Genomic DNA, 26,625 nt, shown 5'->3' with positions numbered 1-26,625 from the left:
GTAGGCTCAGATATTCTCTTCACAGGTGCTCAACTGAGTGTTAAGACTTAGAGACTGATGTGCCTCGCTTCACTACAGTTTACTAATTTCCAGGAATTCAAAGACCCAGGGGCATTGTTTCATCCCATTTATCAGACTCATAAAAAAAATCTGGTGGATTTTATAGTAATAATGGGGAATTTGTACTAAGGATAGACGATGTACTTATCACTATCTTAAACATTTTTTTCTTCAGTATTTGTTAAGCGTTTCATCTTCACTTATTTAACCCTTGTAAGAAGTCCTTTCTTAGAGAGTTACAAGTATTTTATCAAAGAGAAAACTGAAGTGTAAAAAGAGGAAGTAACTTGCTTAAAGGCTACACAGACTCCAGCCTACGCTGAACTCTATTATGGTCACACATTCCCTGTGGGAGAAGACTTGGCCGCCCAGGGGTTGAGAACTGGAGGAAAATACAGTGAGCAAAATGGGGTTCCGGAAGAACAACCATGACAGACCTGGAGGAGATTTGCAGGAAGGAGGCCCGCCCCCAGAAGGACTGTGAGGGTCCCTGGGCTCTCTCTGCCTCCTGCTGTCAGCAAGGAGCCACTGACCTCAGCAGTCACTGTTTCCCCAGCTGCAGTAGAGGGAAGGCTCTGTTTCCCTCATTCCCCAAGTGTCCAGTGTGATGCTCGACACAACAGATGCTCAGTAATATTTGTTGAATATGGGAGTGAATAAATAGATTATACTACACATATCGTTGACAGTACAATTCACTCATTCCGTTAATACATATTGTGAATCTTGGAATTTTTTTTTTCTTTTTGGGTCACACCCAGCGATTCCCAGGGGTTACTCCTGGCTCTGCACTCAGAAGTTACTCCTGGCGGTGCTCAGGGGACCATATGGGATGCTGAGAATCGAACCTTGGTTGGCCGCGTGCAAGGCAAATGCCCTACCCTCTGTGCTATGTCTCCAGCCCCGGAAATATTTTTTTATTCTTTTCATAAAAGTTTTTTTTATCTTATTGAAAATAGGTACTATAATTTAGGTTCTTATTTATATTTAGATTCTTTAGCCTTTTGTTTTTAAAAAATTGTAATTACAGATTGGTCCATGCTGTTACATATGTGTAAGAGAACATATGTGGGATAAACTTCTAGAAGTGGAATTGCTGGGCCAAAGGGTACATTCTAAATTTCAGTGGGAAAAAAAAAGTAAAACAAACACTTAGGAAAGTTATGATAATAAATGCAATGATCAGAAATTAGCCTTTAAGAATATTTGTTTGAACTTTAAAATCTTGGACTGCCTGGAATCTATTACTATGAGATCAGATCACAGATCACAGATCATCCTGTTATTTGTTGATTGCCTCGAGCAGGCCCCAGTAACGTCTCCTTCATCCTACCCCTGAGATTATATTCAAGGCTCTTTTAGGAGAATGAGACTCATCATTGTTACTGGTATTTGGCATATTGGGTACTCCACGGGGAGTTTGCCAGACTCTGCCGTGTGGGCAGGCTACATTCAGTAGCCTGCCAGTTTGTCAAAGTAGGAATGAGATGTCATAATAAGATGTCGCGCGGCCGTAAATGCAGCCGCACGGTTCCGGGAGCTGGTTTTTATTTTTTTTACTATGAGATAGAATTAAGTAATTTTAGAACTCAATGACTTCCTGGTTTCCCACAAATCATCAACTGAATAAGTCTTTTTAAAATTATGGAGGACATAATTTTTTGTTATATACCAAATTACTAAATGTGTAAATGCTTTTGTGTCTTTTTCTAGAAATTTGATTCTGTGCCATTAGTTATTGTGTCTATTCATGCCCCAGAACCACTGTTTCAGTTTCTATTGGTATATAGTAAAAAGGCAAACATCTGATGATTGCATTTATTGTCATAACTTCCCTGAATACTCTTGTTACTTGTTTTTTCCACCTGACATTTAGAATTAGCGTGTCCATCACATCTTAAACAGAGTCAAGGAAAGGAGGCTAACAACAGCTGCGGCAACCTTGTGTTATTCTTATGGATTTCTATTACATTCTCTACTTGCAATCTTAATCATTGCCTGAAGTGTGTTGTAAACTCTGAAATACAAAGACTTTTCTCATTTTGTCTCAGTTGCATTTGTTCTGACCTTCTGATTGAAAAAGCAAAAACAGTCTTATCTCCGTGATTGCTTTGGGCTATTGTTCTGAGCTTTGGGTCTTAGCAATTTTCATACTCTTCTATTCATTTTTTATCAGTTCGTGCAGCAACATAATTTATAATTATTTGCACAAAATCATAATTAGAAGTGACTTGCCAGAACACATCTTTTATTAGCTTTTTAAAGAAGTCTTGTAATTCTGAAACAACCTTGCAGACATCTAATTCTACATCTAATCACATCTGTATATTGTGAGTCTGCTCTTTAAACTTGTAAGTATACTTTCCCCTTGTGTTCTTAAAAATTTAGACAAATAACTAGTTTCTATGCAACCACTCAGGTGAAGGTGATGCATATTCTATCTTGAAATTTTCCATTCCTTGGCCATTAACAGCTGTAGTCAATAAAACATGCCACAGGATAAAAGAGAAAAAAGCTTTTGGATGAAAAATTTTTACATTAACTGTCAGCAGGCATCTCTTAAGATTTATATTTTTCAGCTAAAATAGAAGTTCTAACCATAATTGACTAATGCATTTTAAAACATACAATCAGTAGATGAACTATAATTGATTCCTGAATTATATGGACATATAAATAGAGTAAGGGAATAAAACATAACAAATTGACACATTATGAAAATTAGAAAAAATAGCTATAGAATCTGTATGAGAAATGTAGAACAATATGTTCCTTGAAGTCTTATTTTTGTATGAATGAAAAAGAATACATTTGGAGTCCTTTCTTTGTCTTGTGTATTATGCTGAGTACTCTACTGAATCTTCACCAAGACTCAGTCCCTCTTTGCTCTGCATTAGCATTCCACTCTTCACTTCTTGGTCTCTGTGGACCTAAGTCTTCCTACCTTTCTTTTCTCTTTCTTCCCAATGTAAGACAGTTAGTTCAAGAAAAAGGCAAATAACGGAGGGGAAAGGGTGTTGCCCCATTCGCCCTCTCCTCTTTGGAAAGAAAGATGGCGGCCACATGGGAGCCTTGTGGACAGCAGGTATGAGCCGGGAGTGTGGGGGCGACTAAAACCTCATGGGAAGGGGGGCGTTTCGGTCCGCCCTTCACGCCCTACCGAGGCCACCGGTTGCCCCCCGCGAGCGGCTCTCCAGCACGGCCAGGACTCCAGAACACAGAAACCAATTTCTTAACTATCTGACTTTCAGTAGAAATACTTCCAGGGTCAATAGGTAAAAGAGCAGAAATCCAAAACCAACATTTAATTCTTGAACCCAGCCGTAGAAAGCAAATCACTTCACAATGCTTTTTCAGCATGTCTGATTTGGGGGGGGGGGGGGGTAAACTCTAATAGTGGTGAATCTTTTATTGAAACAATGAATCTAATCAAAGCAGATAGAGTGTTAACTAGAATTCATCTGCTTCACAGGGACGGGGAGGGGTGGGGGGTGGGGTTTTATTGGGGTTCTTCATGGTAAAAAATAAGTATTGGTAAAGGGAAATGTGTTTGATATTTGCATGACTGAGACATAAACCTGAAAGCTTTGTAACCTTTCCCACAGTGATTCAATAAATAAATTTAAAAAAAAAAAAAAAGAAAAAGGCAAATAAAATGGTCAGTATACAATACAAAAGAGTTCTTAAGTCTGGTGAAAATCATGATGATGATATGTTGAAAATCATGATGACTGCCTTTGGTTAACTGATTTCTGTAGATCATGAAACCATATTAATGCAAAAGAGCATATTTTATTATCAGTTAAATATATCAATAATCAGTCAATAACTACCTCCTTTGTTTCCCTCACCTCTTATTTGGAAATAATGAGACTACTAAATCTTTTTAATCAAATATCCCAATGAGGTAAGACAAAATGAATCATATTTCTAGGCACTTGTTTAAAAATATTATGAAATTTTTATATTGCAAGATTAACATGGGTCATAGACTCGAGAAGATGCACAGTTCAAGTAAACTGAGTTGCCAGATTCTAATTGTTTGCCAAGAAGTCTCAGTGTGATCACCAAAGGAGGCAGCCAAAAGGCCTATATACAAGAATGATTTGAACATTCCCTTTTTATAGACAGTCTTTGTGTGCACCTCACCTAATTCCTCAGCAACAGAGCAGTAGAATTTATTCCCTAAACTTTCCCATTATTTGGGGATGGGACCTACTCAGAGTTTATTATATGTATCTGTGAGGCCAGAAAACATGAAGCGAGAACAAGGTCTTTTGGGGTCTCTGGGTTATTGCTTATTTTTTTCCCTTTTTGAGTGATCTCAGCAAAGCAGAAAGTTGAAATTATAAGAAACAGCAGCTCATTAAAATGCTCTGATGTGGAAGTAAGCATAATTTTGCCAAAAAATGACTATGGTTTCAATAAAAATAAACCACCAGTTGCTGGACCAGGCAGTTCCATCCTGGCTCCCAGTCAGCCACTGACCCCAGAAGTAATGCCCTCAACCCGCCCCCAGCGCCATCTTGCTGCATACAGCAGTGAAGAAACCTGACTGGCGGTCTCCACAACACCCAGAGAATTCTCCAGGCCCCGTACCAAGCTGATATTGCAGGGAGGTTTCAGATGGGGCAGGTGCCATCTCCCTGCCTTCTCCAGATGGAATTCCAGTGACCACGAGCTTCTACAAGCATGGCTTCAGTATGTGGGCACCAGGACTATTCTTCTGAACCTTTCCTGATATGCAAAGTGAGCAATGGAAAGTAAATTATATAGCGTCTGCCCCTGCAAGTCAGGCTTGAATGGTGGTGGGAAAATTCGAGCAAAATATAATGCCCAACCAAAATGCTTCCAGACTGTGCATTAAACAACGGCACCATGCTGCCCGGGGAGGGAAGGGTGTTTGTCCCTCCGCTTTTTCCCCTGGTGGCAGCAACATGGTGGCTGCTATCTTTTAGATCCTAATGGACAACCAGGTATGAGACTGCATTGACGAGGCACGTGGGGACTCATGTTATGGGCGGTGGAACCCACCCTGCTCCCCGCCCTGACAAGACCCCAAGTTGCCACCCACGAACACCTCCTCCAGCTCCTAAACTACCATGATCCCAGAGGCACACAAACCAATCTCAGAACCCAGTGGCTTTTGGCAGTAATTTCTCCAGACTTCTTACTACAATATCAGAAATCCAAAATTGCATGGCCACAATAGCGGCCATGCGACATCATATGCTCTTTTTTAAAAAATTTATTTATTTATTTATTTATTGAATCGCTGTGGGAAAATTTACAAAGCTTTCAAGTTTAGGTCTCAGTCATGCAAATATCAATCACAATTCCCTTTACCAATACTTATTTTTCACCACGAAGAACCCCAGTAAACCCGCACCCCCCCAACCCCCCCCCCAGTGTCTGTGGGGTAGATGAATTCTAGTTAACACTCTGTCTACTTTGACTAGCTTCATTGTTTTGATAAAAGTTGCACCATTATTATTTAGACTTTACCCCTCCCCCCCAAACTCAGCCATGCTGAAAAAACATTGTGAAATGATCTGTTTTCTACAGCTGGGTTCAAGAATTAAATGATGTCGCGCAGTTTTGGATTTCTGCTATTTTATTTATTAACCCTGCAAATATTTCTACTGAGAGTCAGATAATTAAGAGATTGGTCTCTGTGCTTCTGGGGCCGTGGCTGTGCCGGAGAGCCGCTCGTGGGGGGCAACTGGTGACCTTGGTCGGGCGTGAAGGACGGGCCGGAGCACCCCCCCCCCCAGTCCCATGAGGTTTCAGTCGCGTCCCACCCCCGGCTCATACCTGCTCTCCACAAGGCTCCCATGCGGCCACCATCTTTCTTTCCAGAGAGGAGAGGGCGAATGGGGCAACACCCTTTCCCCTCCGGGCAGGCAAGATGGCGTGGATTAATGCTTAGTCCATTCGTTTTTCTGCTCCAAGCGGCTGGATTTCTGTATTAAGTCCTTGTGTTTCTGGGGCCGTGGCCGTGCCGGAGAGCCGCTCGTGGGGGCAACTGGTGACCTCAGTCGGGCGTGAAGGATGGGCCGGAGCACCCCCCCGTCCCATGAGGTTTCAGTCGCGCCCCCACCCCCGGCTCAGACCTGCTCTCCACCAGGCTCCCATGTGGCTGCCATCTTTCTTTCCAGAGAGGAGAAGGCCTATGCTCTTAATAATCAGCAATAGAAAACAAATTATCTAATGATGTCTTTGTGGCAGGTCTGATTGTTGGGGGAAATTCCAAATAATAATGGTGGGTCTTTTGTTGTAATATTGAATGTGATCAACGTAGAGAGAATGTAAAATAGAAATCTGCCACACAGGTAGGGGGAGGGGGGAGAGGGGTTATACTGGGGTCCTTTTTGGTGGAAAATGTGCACTGGTGAAGGGATGGATATTTGATCATTGCATGATCAACCGAGAGTTAAACTGAAAGGCTTTGTGACTGTTCTTTCTCACAGTGATTCAATAAATAAAAAATCGCTTGATCACTTGACTTCCCATTAATTGTCGATTTGCTCGAGCAGGCGCCAGTAATGTCTCCATTTGTCCCTGTTGTGTGCTAGTGTAGCCCAATGGCGTCTGTTTGTACTAGGAACACGAAGAGACTCAAACTGATTGTTCATGATTTGGATGAAGAAGTCTGACCATCTGGTAGGTGGGCAGCCATGCAGTCTTTTGACATCCCATGGAATTCAGTCGGTAATTGCTCTGGTCCAGTGGTCATCTCTAAATCTCATTATGTGACCAGCCCATCTGATTTTTGATGCCTTGGCAAACGAGACAGTGTCCCTGATTCTTGATCGTCAACGGAGGTCGAACCTCCAGATTCTTTCTCTCATTTGAGTGAAACATGATACTCCAAGCATAGCTCTTTCAATTCCTCTTTGGGAGACCCAAATAGCATTCTCATCCTGTTTGCATAGGGCCCAGGTCTCTGAGGCATATGTTAATTCAGGAAGAACAGTGGAATCAAAGAGATGTGCCCAGAGCCGGAGGTTCTTCATCCTCTTAGCTATTTCTTCTACGCTCTTGAAGGCATTCCAAGCCGCTCTCTTCCTCCTGCACAGCTCAGGTGCCAGGTCATTTGTCATGTTGACTTCTCAACCTAGGTACACATAACTGTTGCATTTGGAGATGGTCATTCCGTTGAGAGCAAATAGAGCATCAGGAATGAGGCTGTTTCTCATAAACATTGTCTTCATAAGATTCAGCTGTAGTCCGACCTTTCCACACTTATGGTCGAAGTCGGCCAGCATTTGTGCTGCTTGGCTAATATTTGGTGTTATTAGAACAATGTCATCAGCAAAGCGGAGGTGGTGTAGTTGCCGACTGTCTTATCTTCACTCCCATTCCTTCCCATTCCAGTCGTTGAATGATGTTCTCAAGGGTGGCACTGAAGAGTTTCAGTGAAATGGTATCACCCTGCCGAACCCCTCTCTTGACATCAATGATTTCTTCTTTGTAGAATGGTGAGATCCTGGTAGTGAATCCGCAGTACAGCTCACGGAGGATCCTGATGTATTGAGTCTGAATGCCCTGATTGGCTAGGGATTCAATGACCGCTTCCGTCTCAACAGAATCAAAGGCCTTCTTTAAATCAATGAACGTTAGACAGAGCAGCATCTTGAACTCCTGAGAAACCTCACTGAGCTTGGTTATCATGTGGATATGGTCGATGGTGCTGAATCCTTTGCGGAATCCGGCTTGCTCGCATGGTTGTCCTTCATCTAGTGTTCTGCCAATCCTATTCAGGATGACTCGAGTGAACAACTTGTAGATGACAGACAATAAGCAGATTGGGCGATAGTTGCCAAGGATGCGATAAATAAAAAATTTTTTAAAAAAAGAAAAGAAGACCCTCAAAGTAAGCATATACAAATTTTAAGTAGGTCGAATGGAAATTAAAGAAAAAAATGCCAAAACTTAAAGAAACAAGATGTCAAAATGACTTCTTTGTAGCACTAATATCTGGTGATAACTTAGGTTATGGTGTAAATCCTGTGCTTTTTTTGTGACTGGGAAGGTAGAGGGAGGCGTCTCTCTCTCTCTCTCTCTCTCTCTCTCTCTCTCTCTGACTCTCTCTCTCTCTCTCTCTCTCTCTCTCTCTCTCTCTCTCTCTCTCTCTCCTCTCTTAGAGATACTATATATCTGGATCCTAACTTTAGGGGTCTATTTTTTTCTATAAACAAGGTTACTTTGTTGGTGCAATGACTTCCAGAAAAAAATCAAACTAAAATATTAGTATCCTCGAAGTAAGTTTCTAGACAGTTTTTCCAGAATGATTATAGCTTCCTAAATATCAGAAACCATAGTAGTGTTTCTGTTGTGTAGGAAGCAGTTAAGTCAACTCAGAATATGTACGCATTAGAAGTTCTCTTAAAAGTAACTCCAGAGACTGGAGAAAACTGATAGTTCAGGGTTTAAGGCACTTGCCTCACATACTGCTGACTTTGGTTTGATTTCTGGCACTATATACGTTGCCCCAAGTACCACCTGAGCACAGAATCAGTAATATTTCCTGAGCACTGTTGATACGGTTCAAATACCCCCTTCAAATAAATAAATAAACTAACTCACTCACTCCAAAAATGTTACAATTTTAATAGCTTCTATGGATCTTAGTATCCAAGGAATTTTGTAGTATCTCTTTAAGTATTGTATTCAAAGTAAATAGCTCTAGGAAAGTTATAATATATAATAATTTATTGAATTATGTAAATTATTATTTATATTTTTGTCAAGTCATACAAAAGATTAGTTTACTAGGAGAAATCACAGTTTTCAGAAATAGCCTGATTTAGCCTCAAAGTTTCACTTTTTTAGTGAAACCCTAGGAGTAGGGTTTCCACTGAGATTTCAAACACATACTTCACTTTTAATTTTCACTTGACTTTTCAATTCTCACCTTCGAGTTATAGGCAATTGATTTTTCTCCAAAAACCTGGAGTATGAATGTGTCCTTCTTGACATAAGAATGGAAGGAGGGAATGCCCCCACTATAAGTTCATTCCCTCAGAGCCAAGTACATACAGGAGAGGTTGTCCAGCTCTGCTTCTCTTATCTTCACCTCCTGGCTTGCATCCATTGAAAGAGTGGAGAGTTCTGCCCAATTACTCAGTATCACCCTACAGCAATTTCAAGGCATTTTGAAAGCAATGCATCTGATACTGGTTCATATTCATAGGCTGATGTGCTGTAGCATGGAAAACATGTGAGCCAACAATTTCACAATTTTTGACAAATTTTCACTTTCCATAATGTTTCATTATTTATAAAATGAGAATAGTTGATCCCTCCAAGATTTCTGTGACATTTCAATAGTATAATATAATGAGGACCTTTTATAGTATCTGATACACAGCAGGTGCTTAATAAATGAACATCATTATAATTTTTATTGTTTCCCTTTTAACTTGTCAGTACCATTTTTGTCAGTGCCACAGAAACAAGACACTGCTGAGATACGCTGTAAATATAATTTTTATTCTACCACCAGCCATTTTGCTTCTTTGGGAAAATTATCCATCCACTTTGATTCATCCTCAGGGGTATATTATTCAAGCTAAAAGGAGAACGGAGTGGAAGTGATCAAATTAAGATAAAGGATTTGGATAAGAACAGATAATGGAGTCAGAGAGATAGTGGGTAAGGCACTGGTTATGCACACAGTCGACCTATGTTCTCTCCCCAGTACCACATGTGGTGTTCTGCCCCCAGCACTGTCAGGAATGATCCCTGAGCACCTGAGTATGGCGGTGCAGAAGAAGACACGCTTAACTGTGGCTGTAAAGTGAGGGTCATTCATGTCACTTCTCGAGAGTAGGGCATGTGAGCAGATCTGAACCTGCTGGGTGATTCCAGTCACTCAGACACCCCTGGGTACAACTTCCTTTTACTTCTAGATGAGGCCATGAGAAATGATGCACAGCATACAGGGCAGATCATATTCTTGTCCTTAAACAGAATCCTTACATAATGACATATATTTGGAGGCAATAATCTAAGTACCAAAGCGTCAAGTTTCAGAGTGAGCAACTTCGTGTCTAAAAACAGGGGCATAAGGACCCCTCTCCCTGGATTTGAAACAGATTCAGTGTGACTGAGAAAGCAGCCATCTGCGCCTGGCATGATGACGCCTCTTTTTCAGAGGGCTATAAAGACACAGCAGAGCGCATTTCCGCGTCAGGCTCAGGATGCCTGGCACATGCAAGCTACCCCGTGTGTGTGTGTGTGTGTGTGTGTGTGTGTGTGTGTGTGTGTGTGTGTGTGTATTTGATTCTGAAGACCCTCAGGTTTCTCTCACGTCTCCCGCTATGCCAGCATTTCACCAAATTTTGAATTCTGCCTCTTTCACTAGCTCTGTGCACTGGGGCAAGTTATTGAATCTCCTTCAATTCCAGGTTTTTTTCCCTGTACATTGGAAGCAATGATAATTACTTGCAAAAGTTGTGAGAATTAAATATTCATGCTTTCAAAGTGCTTCACATATCTAAACACCTAAGTGCATGACAGTTTATCATCATCAATGGGAAATAAATGGGTAAGTCCCCATGCCTATCTTGCCCAACACACAGATTGCTGAGATGAATGTACAGGGAAAAGCAGCCTAAAGCACTCTACAAACATGATTACTTCCATCCCCGAGTCAGTCCATTACTGTGGGTTGTAGTGGTTCTCCAGTATCCAGAATCGAAGCACTAAGGAGACTGCAGTTCTTTATGCAGTTGGCAGCTTTTCCCATTAGGGAATCCCAGATTGGTCAATGTACACAAATTCACCCAAGGCAGTACAGCACTTTTTAGATTATGGAAATTGTTAAGCTTTTTATTTTAAAACCACCACTAAAGGTTGGTGATAAATAATTAAAGTACGTTATATTAGAGTGAATAGATTTTTGAGGTCTTTATGGTTCAGACTTTCTTCCAATGTAAGTTAATAGTTGATGAGATGGAATATTGTAGAACTGAAAGGTCTGCATTGTGACTTACAGGAGATGTAGTCAAAGTGCCTCTGGGCTTGAGTAGAAATACAACAGGTCTCTGTAGTTCAGAGACAGGGAGTCTGACCTCAAAGGATGTTTTTCTTTCCAACTGGCAAGTACAGATCAGCTGTTTCTCATTTATTTGTAAATTGAATTCAACAAAATTTGAAGATTTCTTTTTCAAACCTCTTGATGAATGTCTCAGATAATCACCTCTACAATGGCAGTTAGCAGTTTCCACAATGGGACATTCTAGGAACATATAACTTAACCCATTTTTATCTGCAACAAATATTAAACTTAAACCAGACAAGAGGATTAGACTTCTGCCAAGAAAGCTTTCCTCCCAGTTTTAACTGTATTTTTCTCTAAACTTAAAGTTCACAGTTGTATAGACTGTAACTTTGAATATGTTTGTTTGCCATCAACATGTTCATAGCCCAACAATTCCTTGCATACAAACTGGGTTAGGGTTGGAGAGATGGTAAGGTACTTGTCTTACACATATACAACTTGGTTTGGTTCCTGGCACCCCAAGCACCAACAGGAGTTTGCACTGAGCATAGTCAAGCATGGTAAAAAAAAATCAACTCCTCCCCCCCCAAAAAAAACCAGCATCAATAAATGGCTTTTGAGTGAATTTATTTAATTTTGGGAACAATGTCATTTATTCTGGAATATCATCGGGTGAAAGCTTCTCTTTAGAAGGTGATTTATTCTTTAAAAGTTTGGAAGGTGTTTTCTTTCTCTCTGGCAAAATAAAATCTGCATGTCCTGGTGAGAGCATAGGAAATGTAAAATTAATGTATTTCTGAAATGCCTCCCGTGTTTCCTGTAGTTCCTCCTCCAGAAAATCTTTCCAACTTGTCATGATTTCCAACTGTTCTTCTGTGGTCATCAGCTCTTCCTGTGTGCTGACCAGTTTATTCATGACATTTCCCAGTGAGGCCTGATGTGATTTCTCTGCTCTTTTAAGCACTTCCTGGGCCTCTTCTTGATTCTTCTTCTGAGCTATGCAATAGTAGATATTCATTTCATGTTCCTTTTCCTTTACCAGCTGACTTAGGCTCATCTGATCCTTAACTCTTATATCATCCATCAAAAGTTCTTCCATGACTTTACTATAAAAGGTAACAGGTTAAAGAAATTGTAAATTAGACAGATTAGCCACAGGAAAACAAAAAGATATTGTTTCTAACCCCAGATGTTAGGAGAAATCAGTGTGTTGACTGGAGGAGGGAAATTTTTTCTGCCAAGGGCCACTTAGATATTTGCAACATCATCTGCAGGTCCAGTATAGAAAGAGTGCCTGAGAGTCAAGGAGAAGTGTCTGTATCTGTGCTATTATGTACCAGTACGGACCACAGGATTTTGTGGGTCTTATGCAATCTGTAAGCCTCATGGTAGATGAATCGTACATCTCAGAGAAGATGGTAGAGACAAGCTTCAGATTGCATTCTCTTTTAACTGTCAAAAAAGCAGTGTCACAGGCAGGAGGTTGCTTCACCACCTCCTAGCTATCAATGTCTAATGTAATTTTAGGAATGTGAATCTACTCTGGCGATAAAAATATAAAAGGAGTGAGCTTCAAAACAGAAAAATAGAGGAAGCCAAAGAGAGAGAGGAAAAGGGTTAAGGTGCTTCCTCTGCAAGCATCAGACCCGGGGTTCTATGTTCTGTGCCACACATGATCCCTGGAATACCATCAAGAGTGCACTAGTGATCCCTGAGTACAAAGCCAGGAATGAATCCTAAGAATAGACTGGTGTGGCCCCAAAACCAAAAGTAAAAATAAAAAAGAAGACATAAGGACATATTTTTCAAACCAATAGATAATCTATATAGTAATCCATCCACTTAGTAGCCGGAGGGGAAAACTTGGTGCTCACAGTTTAGCTTAGCCCTAATCTTGGTTTTATATGATCACTGCTCTCTCTGTGACAAAAGCCTCCAACTTTTTCCTATGCTTTTTCCTCTTCAAACTGTCATGGAATTAAATGAACTTTTGCACATATTGGTTATATAAGAGACAAAAACAATAAAAGAAATTAAAAATTAAATGTATTAATAAATTTCTGTGAACTATAAATAAAATCATTAAATAATAACATAAAATTATATTTCATAAAATTCAAATGAATCATTTTGGTGATTAATGTGTGATTTTTCTTGCAAGATTAAGATTTTTTTCAAAATTCTTCACTTGCTGAACAGAAAAAAATTACTATATTTTTTCTATTGTTTCTATTTGTTTTGAGATCACATGTAAAGCCCTGAAAATGGCACTGCACCCACAAGACAATGAGAATAGAAAGACAAATAACTTTATTATTATTATTATTATTAAATAGCTTTGCCCTTATGTAAGCTGTAGCGATAGCATGTGGCCAATCTGGGTTCGATTCCTTTGCCCCTCTCGGAAAGGCAGGCAAGCTACTGAGAGTATCTTGTCCCCATGGAAGAAGCTGGCAAGCTCCCCATGGCATATCCAATATGCCAAAAACAGTAACAACAAGTCTCACAATGGAGACGTTACCTGTGCCTGCTCAAGCTAACCGATAAACAATGGGAGGACAATGCTACAGAGCCTTCACGACGATTCTGAAAGGACCTCAGGGACTCTGTGGGTTTCTGAGAGTACAGTTCAAGCACCACTGTCTCATGAGTTCACAATCATGTACACAGTTACACACAAGTAAGTAATTACAGCAGGTCAGTACAATGTTTCCCTCCCTGTGCCAGGCAGCTTGGTCAACATGAATGTATATATGAACTCAAAGCTTCCTCAAAGACAATCCTTTGAGGTAATTTTATTCTTTTTTTCTAATTTACTGATGAGGAAACAAAGTCCAGGGAGTAACTTCAGTGAATTAGTAAATCACAAAACCACCACAAGGACCCAGGCAATCTGGGGCAAAAGTGCTTACTCCTGTGACCCATTCCTGAAGGTCATCCCTTAGTCTGAATAGGTCTAACTACGTATTTGGGTGGTCAAAGGAAGAACACTGCAAACGTTGTATTCAAATATTTATGATTATTAAGAAAAATTCTCATCAATTGTTGCCATTTTTCTTATCGACTGTGATCTTTCTAAGATTTGTCTCCTGCCTTCTGTTCTAAATTCTGTCCTGCCAAATACAATACTTTCATTGTCTCTGAGTCTTTGTGTGTGTGTGTGTGTGTGTGTGTGTTTGTGTCACACCCGGCATTGCACAGGGGTTACTCCTGGCTCAAGTACTCAGGAATTACTCCTAGCGATGTGCTCGGGGGACCATATGGGATGATCGTGATCATGATATATATATATATAAAATCTAACATAAAATCATCCTATCTGCACTAGGTGCATGAAGAAAAATAAAACATGAAAAACCCACACTAGCAATTGCTGTGTGCTGTGTTCCCTGAGGGCCTTCTTAGCATTCTTCTCACTGTTTCTAGGCAGCTGCTGAAGTGACACAAGATTAAAGATAAATATCAGTGGCTTTTTCTTCTCTCCTATTAAATGAGAGAACTTTTCATCTTCCTCATGTTTGTTGCTAAGAGCACACTTTTAAATCTCATTTCTATGTTCATTAATTTTTTTAAAAAACCCTGAATTTTGACAGGCAATTGCTAAATTATTAAGGCATTTGTTCCCAACTTTTATTTATATACCAAGTATTTATAACATTTATAGCAGATCTGTTGCCTGGTGAGCCCATTAATAAACTATTAATCCATTTTCACTTAAACTATAGATCTACGAGCACTGTGGTGAGGGAATTGGGTTACACATAGTGGTGCTCAGAATTTACTCCAGGCTCTGGGTTCAAGGTCCTTCCTGACAGTGCTGGTGGTACGTGGTGCCAGCCACTTTGCACAGCAAGCACCTTAATGCTTGGAATCTAATCTCTCCAACCCAATTTTGAACCAGATATAGCCATGGTGGGCTGGAGCGATAGCACAGCAGTAGGGCGTTTGCCTTGCATGCAGCCAACATGGCCGACCCGAGTTCGATTCCTCCGCCCCTCTCAGAGAGCCCGGCGAGCTACCAAGAGTATCTCGCCTGCACGGCAGAGCCTGGCCAGCTACCCGTGAGGTATTGGATATGCCAAACACAGTAACAACAAAGTCTCCAATGGAGATGTTACTGGGCCCGCTCGAGCAAATCGATGAACAACGGGAGGACAGTGACAGTGACAGTGATAGCCATGGTAAGACTGGGGGGAGGGGCGCACACACAGCTGTGCTCAGGGCTTACTCCAGGCTCTGTACTCACTCTTATTAGAACTCAAGGGACCATACAAGGTTCCAGGGATCAAATCGAGTTGGCTGCATTCACGACAATGCCTTACCTCCTTGACTAACTCTTGGATTCAGCCATTGAGTTTATAACAAAAATACTTGCTGATTTTCTACCTTATGCCCCCCTAGTATGACAGGAGGGTCTCTAAAGTTATCAGTTACCAGAGTTTGCCAGAATATTTAGCAGTGTAGCACTGTCCTCCTGTTGTTCATCGTTTGCTCAAGTGGGCACCAGTAACGTCTCTATTGTGAGACTTGTTACTGTTTTGGCAGATCAAATACACCACGTGTAGCTTGCCAGGCTTTCCCGTGTGGGCGGAATACTCTCGGTAGCTTGCCGGGCTCTCCAAGAGGGGCAGAGAAATTGAACCCAGGTCAGCCGCATTTAAGGCAAACACCTTACCCGCTATATCTCTCTGGCCCGCCAGAATATTTAACCAAATTAAATATTAATTAGTGGAAAAAGTCATTCAGTATCTTTTATATATGTGTCATCTAATTTATGTAAAAATGTATTTTGATTACGCACATACATATTGTTGTAAAAACATCATAAGGATCTGGAAATATGTAGGCCCCATATCACTGTATCACTGTGTCACTCTCATCCTGTTGTTCATCGATTTACTTGAGTGGACTCCAGTAATGTCTCCATTTGTCCTAGACCTGAGATTTTAGCAGCCTCTCCTTACTTGTCTTTCCCAACGCTGCCATATTAGAGACTCTTTCAGGGTCAGGGGAATGAGAACTGTTATTGTTACTATTTCTGGCATATCAAATACACCACGGGTAGCTTGCCAGGCTCTGCCATGCAGGTGGGCCCCATGATTTAAATAATTGTGTGGGCCCCATAATTTTAAATAATTGTGGGGATCAGATAGTACAGTGAATAGGGCACTTGCCTTGCATGCAGCTGAACTGTATTAGGTCCCCAACAAAGCATATGGTCTCCTGATCCCCACGAGGAGTGATCCCTGAGCACAGAGCCAGGAGTAAACCCTGAGAACCATTAAGTGTGACCCCAAAATTTTAAAAATAAATTAAAATATTATGTCTAGATATAGGGAGAATGTAGGGAAACACTGAGTTAGGACTTAGCAATTTTTGATAGATTTCCATAACACCAACCAAATTTTTATCATGACTTATTTACATAATAGGAACAGAATTAAAAAGTAATGCACTCATAAGAGTATCTGATACATGCTAGATAATGTGAATATTAACTCTTATGTATTTATAGAAAACATATTTCTTAATTCTCAATCTCTTTTTTATTTTTATTTATTTATTTATTTTTGCTTTTTGGGTCACACCCAGCGATAGCACAGGGGTTACTCCTGGCTCTGCACTCAGGAGTTACTCCTGGCGGTGCTCAGGGGACCATATGGGATGTTGGGAATCAAACCCGCCCGTCGGCTGCGTGCAAGGCAAACGCCCTACCCTCTGTGCTATCTCTCCAGCCCCAATTCTCAATTTCTTAAAGCTGGAGATAGAGGATGAAAAATCACAATATTGAGGATAGTAGCCCTTGAGAATGGTAAGAAGTAAGAAAATGTGATGAGGAAGAACATGAGAACCTCAGAAGTATAAGCAACTTTCAGTTCTTTCCAAAAGTTATTGGGTCATTGAGAATTTATGTTACTTTTGTTCTTTAAAATTGTACACACACACCTTCTATATATCTATGTTATTCTATATGTTTTATCTATTCTATAATAAAAACGTACAAGCACAGAAATGGAGAATATACACCTACATGTCTCAATCCCTTCATCCAGGTTGACTTTGATAAAAATAATGATTTGCAAATGTGTTATCTGGATTACCTTTTTTGCATCTCAATTTTTCCCTGTGCAATCTTTCTTTCTTCAGCCCTGGCTTTCTCCACAGCCTGCACCTTCTCCTTCTGGCACTCCATTAATATCCGTTGGATTCTGTGGACCATCCGTTGTTCAGCAGCCAAGTTTTCTCTCATTAATTCATTTTCCATGTTTTCATATACCTCTGTCTTGGTTTTAGCTGCCAGTTCCTTAACAACAACAAAATTAGAATCACATATTGCCACTTACATGCATATGAAAAGAAAGGGCCCTCCCGTTGTTCATCGATTTGTTCGAGTGGGCCCAATAACGTCTCCATTAGAGATTTTGTTTTTACTGTGTTTGGCATATTGAATACATCACGGTTGGCTTGCCAGGCTCTGCCGTGTGGGCGAGATACTCTCGGTAGCTTGCTGGGCTCTCCGAGAGGGGCGGAGGAATTGAACTCGGGTCGGCCTTGTTGGCTGCGTGCAAGGCAAACGCCCTACCGCTGTGCTATGCATATGAAGTTAACTAAAATACAGTTCAAAATATCGTTCAAAGTCTGGAAAGATACAACAGTGGGTAGGTCACTTGCCTTGAACACAGCTGACCCAGGCTTGATCCCCAGCACCTCATATGGTCCCCTAAGCCCACCAAGAGTGATCTCTGAGCAGAGAGTCAGGAGTAAATCCTGTGCACTACTGGGTATGGCCCAGAACAAATCATAGCTCATTAACATGATGGAAGACCACAGGTGAGCACTGGTGATTGAAATGAGGAGCATGTACAACCTAGAAAGCATTCAAGAATATGATGCTAACTACATGGGCGATGCACAGACTCTACTGCATAAGTATGAGTGGTTATAGATATTGTTAGAAGAGAATATGCAAAACGGAATATAGTTGGTTTGCAGGAATAGAGTTAAAAGTCTTTTCCCCTTGACTATACAAATATTCAATAGTGCCTTATTATCTTTATAGATTATTAGAAATATGTAATATGATTCTACTTTAGGAGTCAGTTCTAAGAAATGGTGGATATAATGACAATACCTCTAGTGCTTTGCGATGGATCTTGAGATAGGAGGGTACATCGGGGTCAGACAGATAACCAATGGCATTTGTTCACAGAAACCTGCCCACCAACCCCTGCATGCCTGCATAAGCACCTTCTTTCTAGTAGATGAAACAGTAGTTAAACCAGGGTTCAGGGAAACAGAGGTACAAAGAAAACCCTGTCAGAATGTTTGGAAACATCTAACTCCACTGTGATCTCTGGTCACAAACAGAAGAAGGCTAAATCTTCATCTTCATGGACCCATGCTTAGTGGAAAAGAGAAGCAGCTTGATGGGGCAACAAATGTTTCATATAAATAAATGTAAGAGGACTGGAGAGACGGTACAGTGGGTTAAGGCAGTTGCCTTGCAGGTGGCTGACCCGGGTTTAAACCCCAATACCCCATCTGGTTCCCTGAGGCCACCAGGAGTGACTCCCAAAAAAAAAGAGAATAATTGTTTTGGGCTAGAGACTTTATGCTGCACTTAATAGTCATGTAAGTTCTTGCTGCTGCTCTATTATAAATAAAAGACTGTTCTGCAATTTGAGATTTTATATCTGAGTTTCCTTGTTCTTCACATACCACAAGGCTGAGAACCTTCTGCTGTAATTGTGTTTAGTGAATTCCTTTTTGTCACTTCTAATTTCTGAATTTAATGTATTTTGAATTGTAAAGTCAACCAACCATGTGTGTCTGTTGGCTTCAGAGTGTCAAATAAGTGTAAATAAAAATAGTGTGGGGCATGGAAAAGTTCTGCTTGACTTTCTATTTTGTAACCAGAAGTGTTTATTTAACTTCTGTGGTGATGTTTTGAATCTTTTCTAGGTTTTCAAGTATTTTCTCAGCAATTGAGACTGGTTGAGTAAAAATGGGCAAGTATTATCATAAAAGACTCCTATTTGAATCACAGAATTGAAAAATGAATCCTAACCCTTTTTCCTGGCTGGATTCTGAGCTAGAATTCAGAGAATAATTCAAGTTCCTCTCTCAGTACTGAATTAATAAGATTAAAATAAGTTTAGTGCTTTACATAGCCAACAGAACACATACTCAGAGCTACAGAGAAAATTGAAGGACTTGTTAGTAATGTTGTTATTTAGTGGAAATGCATCTCATTTAATTACTTTTACTGGTACACACTTTGAGTAAAACCACACTTTGAGACCTTATGAGAAACAGTTTAATAAATTTGATCATATTTACTGTTCAGATGCAGATGGTGGACAAATATTTATTTCACAATACCTCTCTCCTCTCAGAAGCATCTTTCAGGTATCACAATTAGGAATATTGGAGACTCTCCTGTGTACCCGATTTAGTTTTACTTGTGGATATTCATGGCATTTTCCTCTTTGCTTTAACTGCTAGAAAGCTCAAGGTCTGACTAGTGATAGTTGCACAGATAAACATACATAGTGGTAAAATCATGGATAAACATTCATAGTGTACATAATTTTTTAAAAATTCACCTGGGTCTAGAGAGATAATAGAGTGGGTAAGGCATTTGCCTTGCATGTGCCCAACCCAGGTTCAATCCCCAGCATTCCCTCTGTTCCTCCAAGCACCACCAGGAGTAATTCCGGAGTGCAGGGCCAGGAGTGAGCATAGTCAGATATGCCCCCAAAAACCAACAGCAAAATAAAGCAAAATACACCTGTCTCATTATTATTTTCTGCTCTATTTTTTTCTCCTAATTTTCCGTTAGCTTCCTTTAGCTCTACTCTTCAGTAGAGTGGTGTCCAAATAAGCACCTTGTCTAAATACTGTCCTTTAGCTAAGATACTGAAATTTGATCTGACAGCAAGCAACTGAAACATTCCAAATTCCCAACATCATATAAAAAGCAATACTTGATGGTCCTAAATAGTAGATGAATCTCAATGCCTCTTTTGCAGACCACAACACCCAAAAGGAGAGAGAACAAAAGGGAATGCCCTGCCACAGAGGTAGGGTAGGATGGGGGGGGGGGGTGGAGGGTGGGAGGGATACTGGGACTGGTGGTGGTGGAGAATGGGCACTGGTGGAGGGATGGGTATTTGATCATTGTATAATCGAAACCCAAGGACAAAAATTTGTAAATCTACAACTGTACCTCATGGTGTTTCACTAATAAAAAAAATATTAGATGAATGTTATTTGGTTCTAGAAAAATGTAGTTTTCTGCTACGTATTTTGTAAATTTCAAATCTTAATGTATGAAAATCACACAGCTTTCTACAGATTAAACTTCCAGATGAGTATTTTTTTCCCAGATGAGTATACTCTATGGTAGGTTGTTCATAGACACTCTATGAGGAGCGATACAATGGCTGTGATATCTATAGTTGAATCTCTCTTAGTCAAATATGCCTTGATTATATAAAAGGCATCCCTGGGTAACACTCACACTATTTATCTCTCTATATACATATGTATACAATTATATATACATATATGTATACAATTATCTATATAGATATAGATATAGATATAGATATATATAAATTCCCAAACCCTATGTTAGATCAAGCTTCTACTAACTTTTTCCCTTTAAGTTTTCTTAGGACTTCCCATGGCCAACATGTCCTTCATTCATTTAGTTTGAGCAGATTTTGTCACTGAAGTGTTTTGTTGTTGTTGTTGCTTTTTCTTTCTTTTTTGGGTCACACCCAGCGATGCACAGGGGTTACTCCTGGCTTTGCACTCATGAATTACTCCTGGCGGCGCTTTGGGGACCTTATGGGATGCCGGGATCAAACCCGAGTTGGCCACGTGCAAGGCAAACGCCCTACCCACTGTGCTATCACTTCAGCCCCAGTCACTGAAGTGTTGAACTGAATCAGAACAGCCTTGGCCTTGGCCTCTGCCTGGAAGGTAGACTAACTACTTAAATGGTATGCTTGGAGGATCCATGGGTTAGGAAGTGTTCCTCTCATTTTACTGTTTCTTGGTCAGGTAGGAAATACATGAACAAGAGCTCAGGTGTCCCTCTTGGCTCTGCAGTAAATACTAAAGACAGACAAGGATGGAAATCAAGAGCTCAGGAGAAGAAAGAGAACAGTCTACTCCATGGGTTTCACCTTTAGTTGAACCCATCCTGGGTCCGGGCCTAAGGAGAGAGCAGACAAAATTAGACATGCCAAAGATGCAGGCTGAAGTCCCTCAGGGAGTAAATGTTCAATAGGCAATCCCACAGTGGTTCTTCCGGTGGATTGGTGACAAAGAGTGTCAGAGGATGAGTTGACCAGGAAGAGCTTCCTTTGAGCAGAGATGTTCGAGCTAAGATATGTTGAAGCAGGCCAGAGAGATAGTATGGGGGATAAACACTTGGCCTTGCATGAGGATGGCCTGGGTTCAACCTCCAGCACCACATATGGTTCTCTGAACCCCATCTCTGAGCACAAAGCCAGGAGTAAGCTCTGAACACTACTGGGTGTGGCTTAAAACCCAAAAAATTGAAAAAAAAAAAAAGAGATGTTGAAGGTCAGCACAGGCATTTGATCTGTAAAACACCCTGGTGTAGGAAGGAGTGTGATGAATTTCAGGACACAGAGAGGTAGTGAGAGGAGTGTGCCATGGTGAGAGGTGTGGGATTCAGGCTGATAGGGGCGGGTCCTGCAGCCTTAGAATGCTTGTCTCTCCTGTAAGTCTCCTGAGCCTCCCACCAGTCTTCATTGAACACCTGTTTACACACTATTATTTATATCTTTGTACATATTTGATTTGTTTTTCGGCATTCACTTGTCAGAGTCATAAGAAACAACAAAGTACTATAAAAACCTTTAAGTTCTTCTGATGTTCCTCCTCCATGAGCTGGATGTTAATTCTGTGTCTCTCATTGGCTTCCTTAAGTGCTCTTTCCACTGCTTGTTTTTCATGCTTGTTGGCCTTGGGAGAAAGTGGGTGTTTAATGATTAATATATCAGCCTTTCATTTTCCCCTGAAAATAGCTACTACTTTGGGGTCCCTGCTCATTCTAGTCTCGTCTTTCATAGCAAACTGGCTGCTTCAGCACATCTTGATCTGGAACTGGCACCATGATTGCCTCAGTTGCTAAAGAAGAAAACTTCATTGAGGGCCACTGACTTGTCTTTTTTCTTTGACAATTTGTCTCTTGCTTAAACAAGCAAAATAATGTATAGTCATTGCAGACAATGGCGTTTTTCTGAAAAGAGTTGATCTAATGAGAATAAATTATGCAAGAGTCATCTATACACATGGGGCAGTCAAAAAGCACGCATGGTGTCTGCTTTTAAGAATGCACTTGGGGGACTGGAGTATAGCGGGTAAGGCATTTGCCTTGCATGTGGCCAACCGAGTTTGATTCCCAGCATTCCATATGGTCCCCTGAGCACTGCCAGGAGTGATGCCTGAGTGCAAAGCCAGGAGTAACCCCTGTGCATCAGCAGGTGAGACCCAAAAAGCAAAAAAAAAAAATGTACTTGGGCTGGAGTGATAGCACAGCGTGTAGGGCATTTGCCTTGCAAGAGGCCAACATGGCCGACCCGAGTTCTATTCCTCTGTCCCTCTCAGAGAGCCCGGCAAGCTACCGAGAGTATCTCGCCCATGCAGCAAAGCCTGGCAAGCTACCCATGACGTATTTGGCATGCCAAACACAGTAACAATTGTCACAATGGAGACGTTACTGGGCCCGCTCGAGCAAATCGATGAACAATGGGAGGACAGTGACAGTGACAGTGACTTGGGTGAGGAGGGTGGCATTTTGTCACTGGATTCCCTCAAGCATCCTACAGAGGGACAGAGAGATGGCTCAATGGGTTGGGTGCATGCTTTGCAAGCAGGAGGTCTGGGTTAGATCCTCAGCACCACATGGTCCCCTGAGCATCTCTGGGAGTGACCCCTAAGCAAAACTAGGAGTAGCTCTTTAGAACTGGTCCCCCAAAACAAACAACAACAACAAAAAAGAATTCTAGAGAAAATGATTTTACTGTTAGTCTTGGCCATTTAAAGAAGCCAAGACTATGGAGTTGAAGGTCCCAAAGACAACTAGGACTTAAAGTCAGTTCTGCCTATGTTATGGTAAGAAAATTCCCTCAGCAAAAGAACTACAAAGATGCATTAGACTAAATTCCATCTTTTACCTGAGCCCAGATCCCAGCTTCTGCTTTCTCAACAAGTTTTTTGACAATAGTCTCTTGAACGTGCTCTTCTTTCTCTATAAGATCTGCCCCAATATCTGTGGATTTGAAGAGAAACAATAACACATAATAGGTTTCCTCCGGAATTTTCAACTTATTATCTAAGAGATGTATATTTTTGGAGATGGTAACATTTTCTTTAAAGATACCACTAAAAATTCCCTCCTAATTTCAGCACTATTAGGTCTATGCTCAGCTGTTCTCGTCACCTCCCAAGGCTATGGTAGGCAGCTGGGAAAATAGCAGAAAGAACATTTTGCACCCCTAAAATACAAGGCTGGGTGTGATCAAATTATAGAAATCCTTTCTCCCTATTCCTATCTGGGCATTGGTATTAGCCTCCCCCAGGAAAGTGACAGCAGAACTTCTTTTTGATTATCTGCCTTTTGTTACTGGGTGGGTCTCCCTGCCTTAGCTGCTTCAGTGAAATGAGTTAAAGAGCCATTGGTTAGCACTTCTCTGTCAGTGATCCTACTTAATTTCCAAATATGTTCCCTTGGCACTATTCTACTCAGATGAGTAAATGAAAGCCTGAAGAGGCTAGAGGATGACACAGTCTCCAAGACTCTGGTCAGGATTGAGCTTAGCAGCAAGCCCTGTACTCACTGAGCTGGGCTTGAGGGTTTCCAGTCTTCTCCTACCAGAGTCAGTTATCGGAGTTTGCTCTTTGCCTGGTTCTTCACTCACAGCAGTGCCAGATTAAGTCTTTTGAGTCCTGAAATCGCACACACAGTGATCTCCCTCTTTGATCTAAACATTTTTGGTTTGGGCCACACTAGGTGGTGTCCAGGGCTTACTCCTGGTTCTGCACTCAGGGATAACTCCTAGTGGCACTCAGGGAACCATACAGAATATTGAGGATGGAACCCAGGTCTGTTTTTATTTGTGGTCCTCTAATAACTGCTGTATTAGTCAGATCCCTAAAAGTTTTATGATAATTTCCATAGTATACCATTAGGTTTGAGAACTATTGCCCTATATATTATACATGATCACTTATATAGACATTTTTAACACATTCTAGATATTAAAAACAGAAGTATGACTTTTGACTTAAAAAGTTAATAACAAATAATTGTCATCAACTATTAATAAATTAAAATAAATACATTAAAAGGCCAGAGAGATAGTACATTGGATATGTCACTTTCCTTGCATGCAACTGACCTAGGTTCAATTCTTTGAGTACTGCCAGAACCGATCCCTGAGCACTATGTGGCTTTTCAAAAACAAAGAACCCCAAAACAAATTTAAAAAAACACCCTTTATACTCTAGCATCTTTTATTTCCAAGGATCAGGAGTAAAATTTAAATCATCACTATTTTACCATGTGAAAGGAAGGATCAGAGAAGTGTTGAGAGTCTCTAGGAAAACATGTCTAAGGTTCAAAGTTAGCATGAAAATTTATAGGCATAGAAGAAAGGGAGATATGTATCATGCCTATTAAAAGCGTAGTACAGTAAATAGCCTCATTTAAAAATATACTAACTTCCATATTACCAACTACTAATAAAAGTTATAATTTTATCATCCAATTATTAAGGTCTAATTTAGACATACCCCCCCCACCTGCACTACAGAAAGAACTCCCATCTACCATTATGTGTCAGGATCTATAAAAGATACAAATATTAAATTCTCATAACAGTCTGAACAATTATATTACCACTTCTATTTACATGTAAGATAACTGACCAAGACTCAATATCTTGAAAAGGCACACAAGTAGTAAGTGGAGAAGCTGATTTTCAACTCAGTGTTAGAACACCCAACTTTGGACAGCAACACTGACAAGGAAAGAGCTGAAAAAGTGTCAACTTTTTCAGGAACTTTGTCAGGAAGAATTACTTCTAATGCTATTGAACATTAGGACAAAGGAAAACAGGAAAATTACTTACCCAGTATATCTTTGTGAGTATAAAAGCGTGTCTTAAATGGCTTGTATTCATGGATCTGTTTAAAGGTTTCCCCAAAGGGGGGAGGTGGAACTATTTTATTACAAACAGCACAGCAAACAAAGTCTGTATAACCTGGATTATTGATCATAGTTAAATTTCAGATATTTCACCATGTATAGCTAAAATACTTAGGATCTGAAAGAGTAATTTTAACAAAAGCCAGGCACCTAAGAAAGCTGGAGGAGGTCTGAGGACTGTGCTAGAAGTTGTTACGGTTTAAATGATTCACCATGATTAGTAGTAATGTGTCTAACAAGAAAGAACAGAGTAGAAAGCTCTTCCATGTAAGATAGATGTCCTGGATTTTGAAAGATTTAAGCAGTTGCTCTCTTTTATATTCTAGGATTGTTAACTTCCTTAGCAACTGTTACTAGGCAAGCTTTGCTCATAAAAGCAACTAGAAGTAATGACAAAACGGAGATGGTACAGTTGTTGATTTCTCAGAGGCTGCAGTATTAGCTTTCCTACTGCTGCTGTAAAATTTTACTACATATCCAAAGGCATAGAATAACACAACTTGATTCTCTTGCAATCCTCAAAGTCCAACGTGAGTCTAATGTGGCTCAAATTAAGGTATTGGCAAGACTGGCTCTTGCAGGCTTTACAGAACAATGTTCCCTTAACCTTCCAACATTTAGAGGTTACCAAATTCCTGGGCTCATGACCTCCTCTTATATTACATATATTTTTTTATCCCTCTGCATGGTGACATCATTTCTTCATTTGATCTTCTGCGTCCCTCTTGAAATTGTATCAGGCTTACCAGGATAATAAAAGATAATCTCCCCATCTCAAAATTCTCAGTCACAGCTACAAAGTTCTTTTTGCTGCAGTAACATAGTGATAGGTTCCAAGAAATAAAATCTGAATATCTCTGTATTGGGGTGTGGGGGAGGGGGCGTTCAGAGGAGCAGGGTAAAAGGTGCATTATTCAGCCTACCACATTTTTTTTTGACTTGGAAAGAAACTTTATTCTCCATCAGTTTTATTTACACTTTCCATTAAGAGTCCGGGGGAGAAGACTTTAGATGACCTGGTGGTTGTCCCACCCCATCCAGTGGTCTGAACCATGGGTGCTGCAGACCAGTGTTGAGGGCAGGCTGAATGCTCCATGCTTCCAGAGGGTCACCGGCCAGGCACAAGGGGCCCCTCCACACCTTCTTTCTGGCCAGTGAGTGATCCTAGGCCAAGCAGCAGAGAGGAATCTGGAGCATCCATTCACCCTGAAACTCCCTCTTCCCTGCACCCATTTCAGCAGGGGCCTGTTCCTCCTTTTCAATCTCTCCAGGTTCTCTATGGTAGAAAGAGAGATGGGTCATGACC

The 26,625-nt window shown here is 40.7% G+C and overlaps 1 protein-coding gene across 1 annotated transcript; it reads right to left on the bottom strand.

Annotated features, from left to right (window-relative positions):
• Positions 1 to 11,714: 11,714 nt before the first annotated feature.
• Positions 11,715 to 25,390, bottom strand: CUNH6orf163 (chromosome unknown C6orf163 homolog). The gene is made up of 5 exons (XM_056125167.1): positions 25,243 to 25,390; positions 23,287 to 23,381; positions 21,965 to 22,072; positions 17,170 to 17,372; positions 11,715 to 12,174 (listed from the first exon to the last, which is right to left on the bottom strand). The coding sequence occupies exons 1-5, from the start codon at positions 25,388 to 25,390 to the stop codon at positions 11,721 to 11,723; spliced, it is 1,008 nt and encodes a 335-aa protein (XP_055981142.1). The 3' UTR covers positions 11,715 to 11,720.
• Between the last annotated feature and the right edge of the window lie 1,235 nt (positions 25,391 to 26,625).

The sequence above is a fragment of the Sorex fumeus genome, unplaced genomic scaffold (assembly GCF_029834395.1).
Source record: "Sorex fumeus unplaced genomic scaffold, SorFum_2.1 ptg000054l, whole genome shotgun sequence".
Lineage (NCBI taxonomy): Eukaryota > Metazoa > Chordata > Mammalia > Eulipotyphla > Soricidae > Sorex > Sorex fumeus.
Note: the sequence above shows the minus strand (reverse complement) of the source record. Positions and strands in the feature narration are given on the sequence as shown.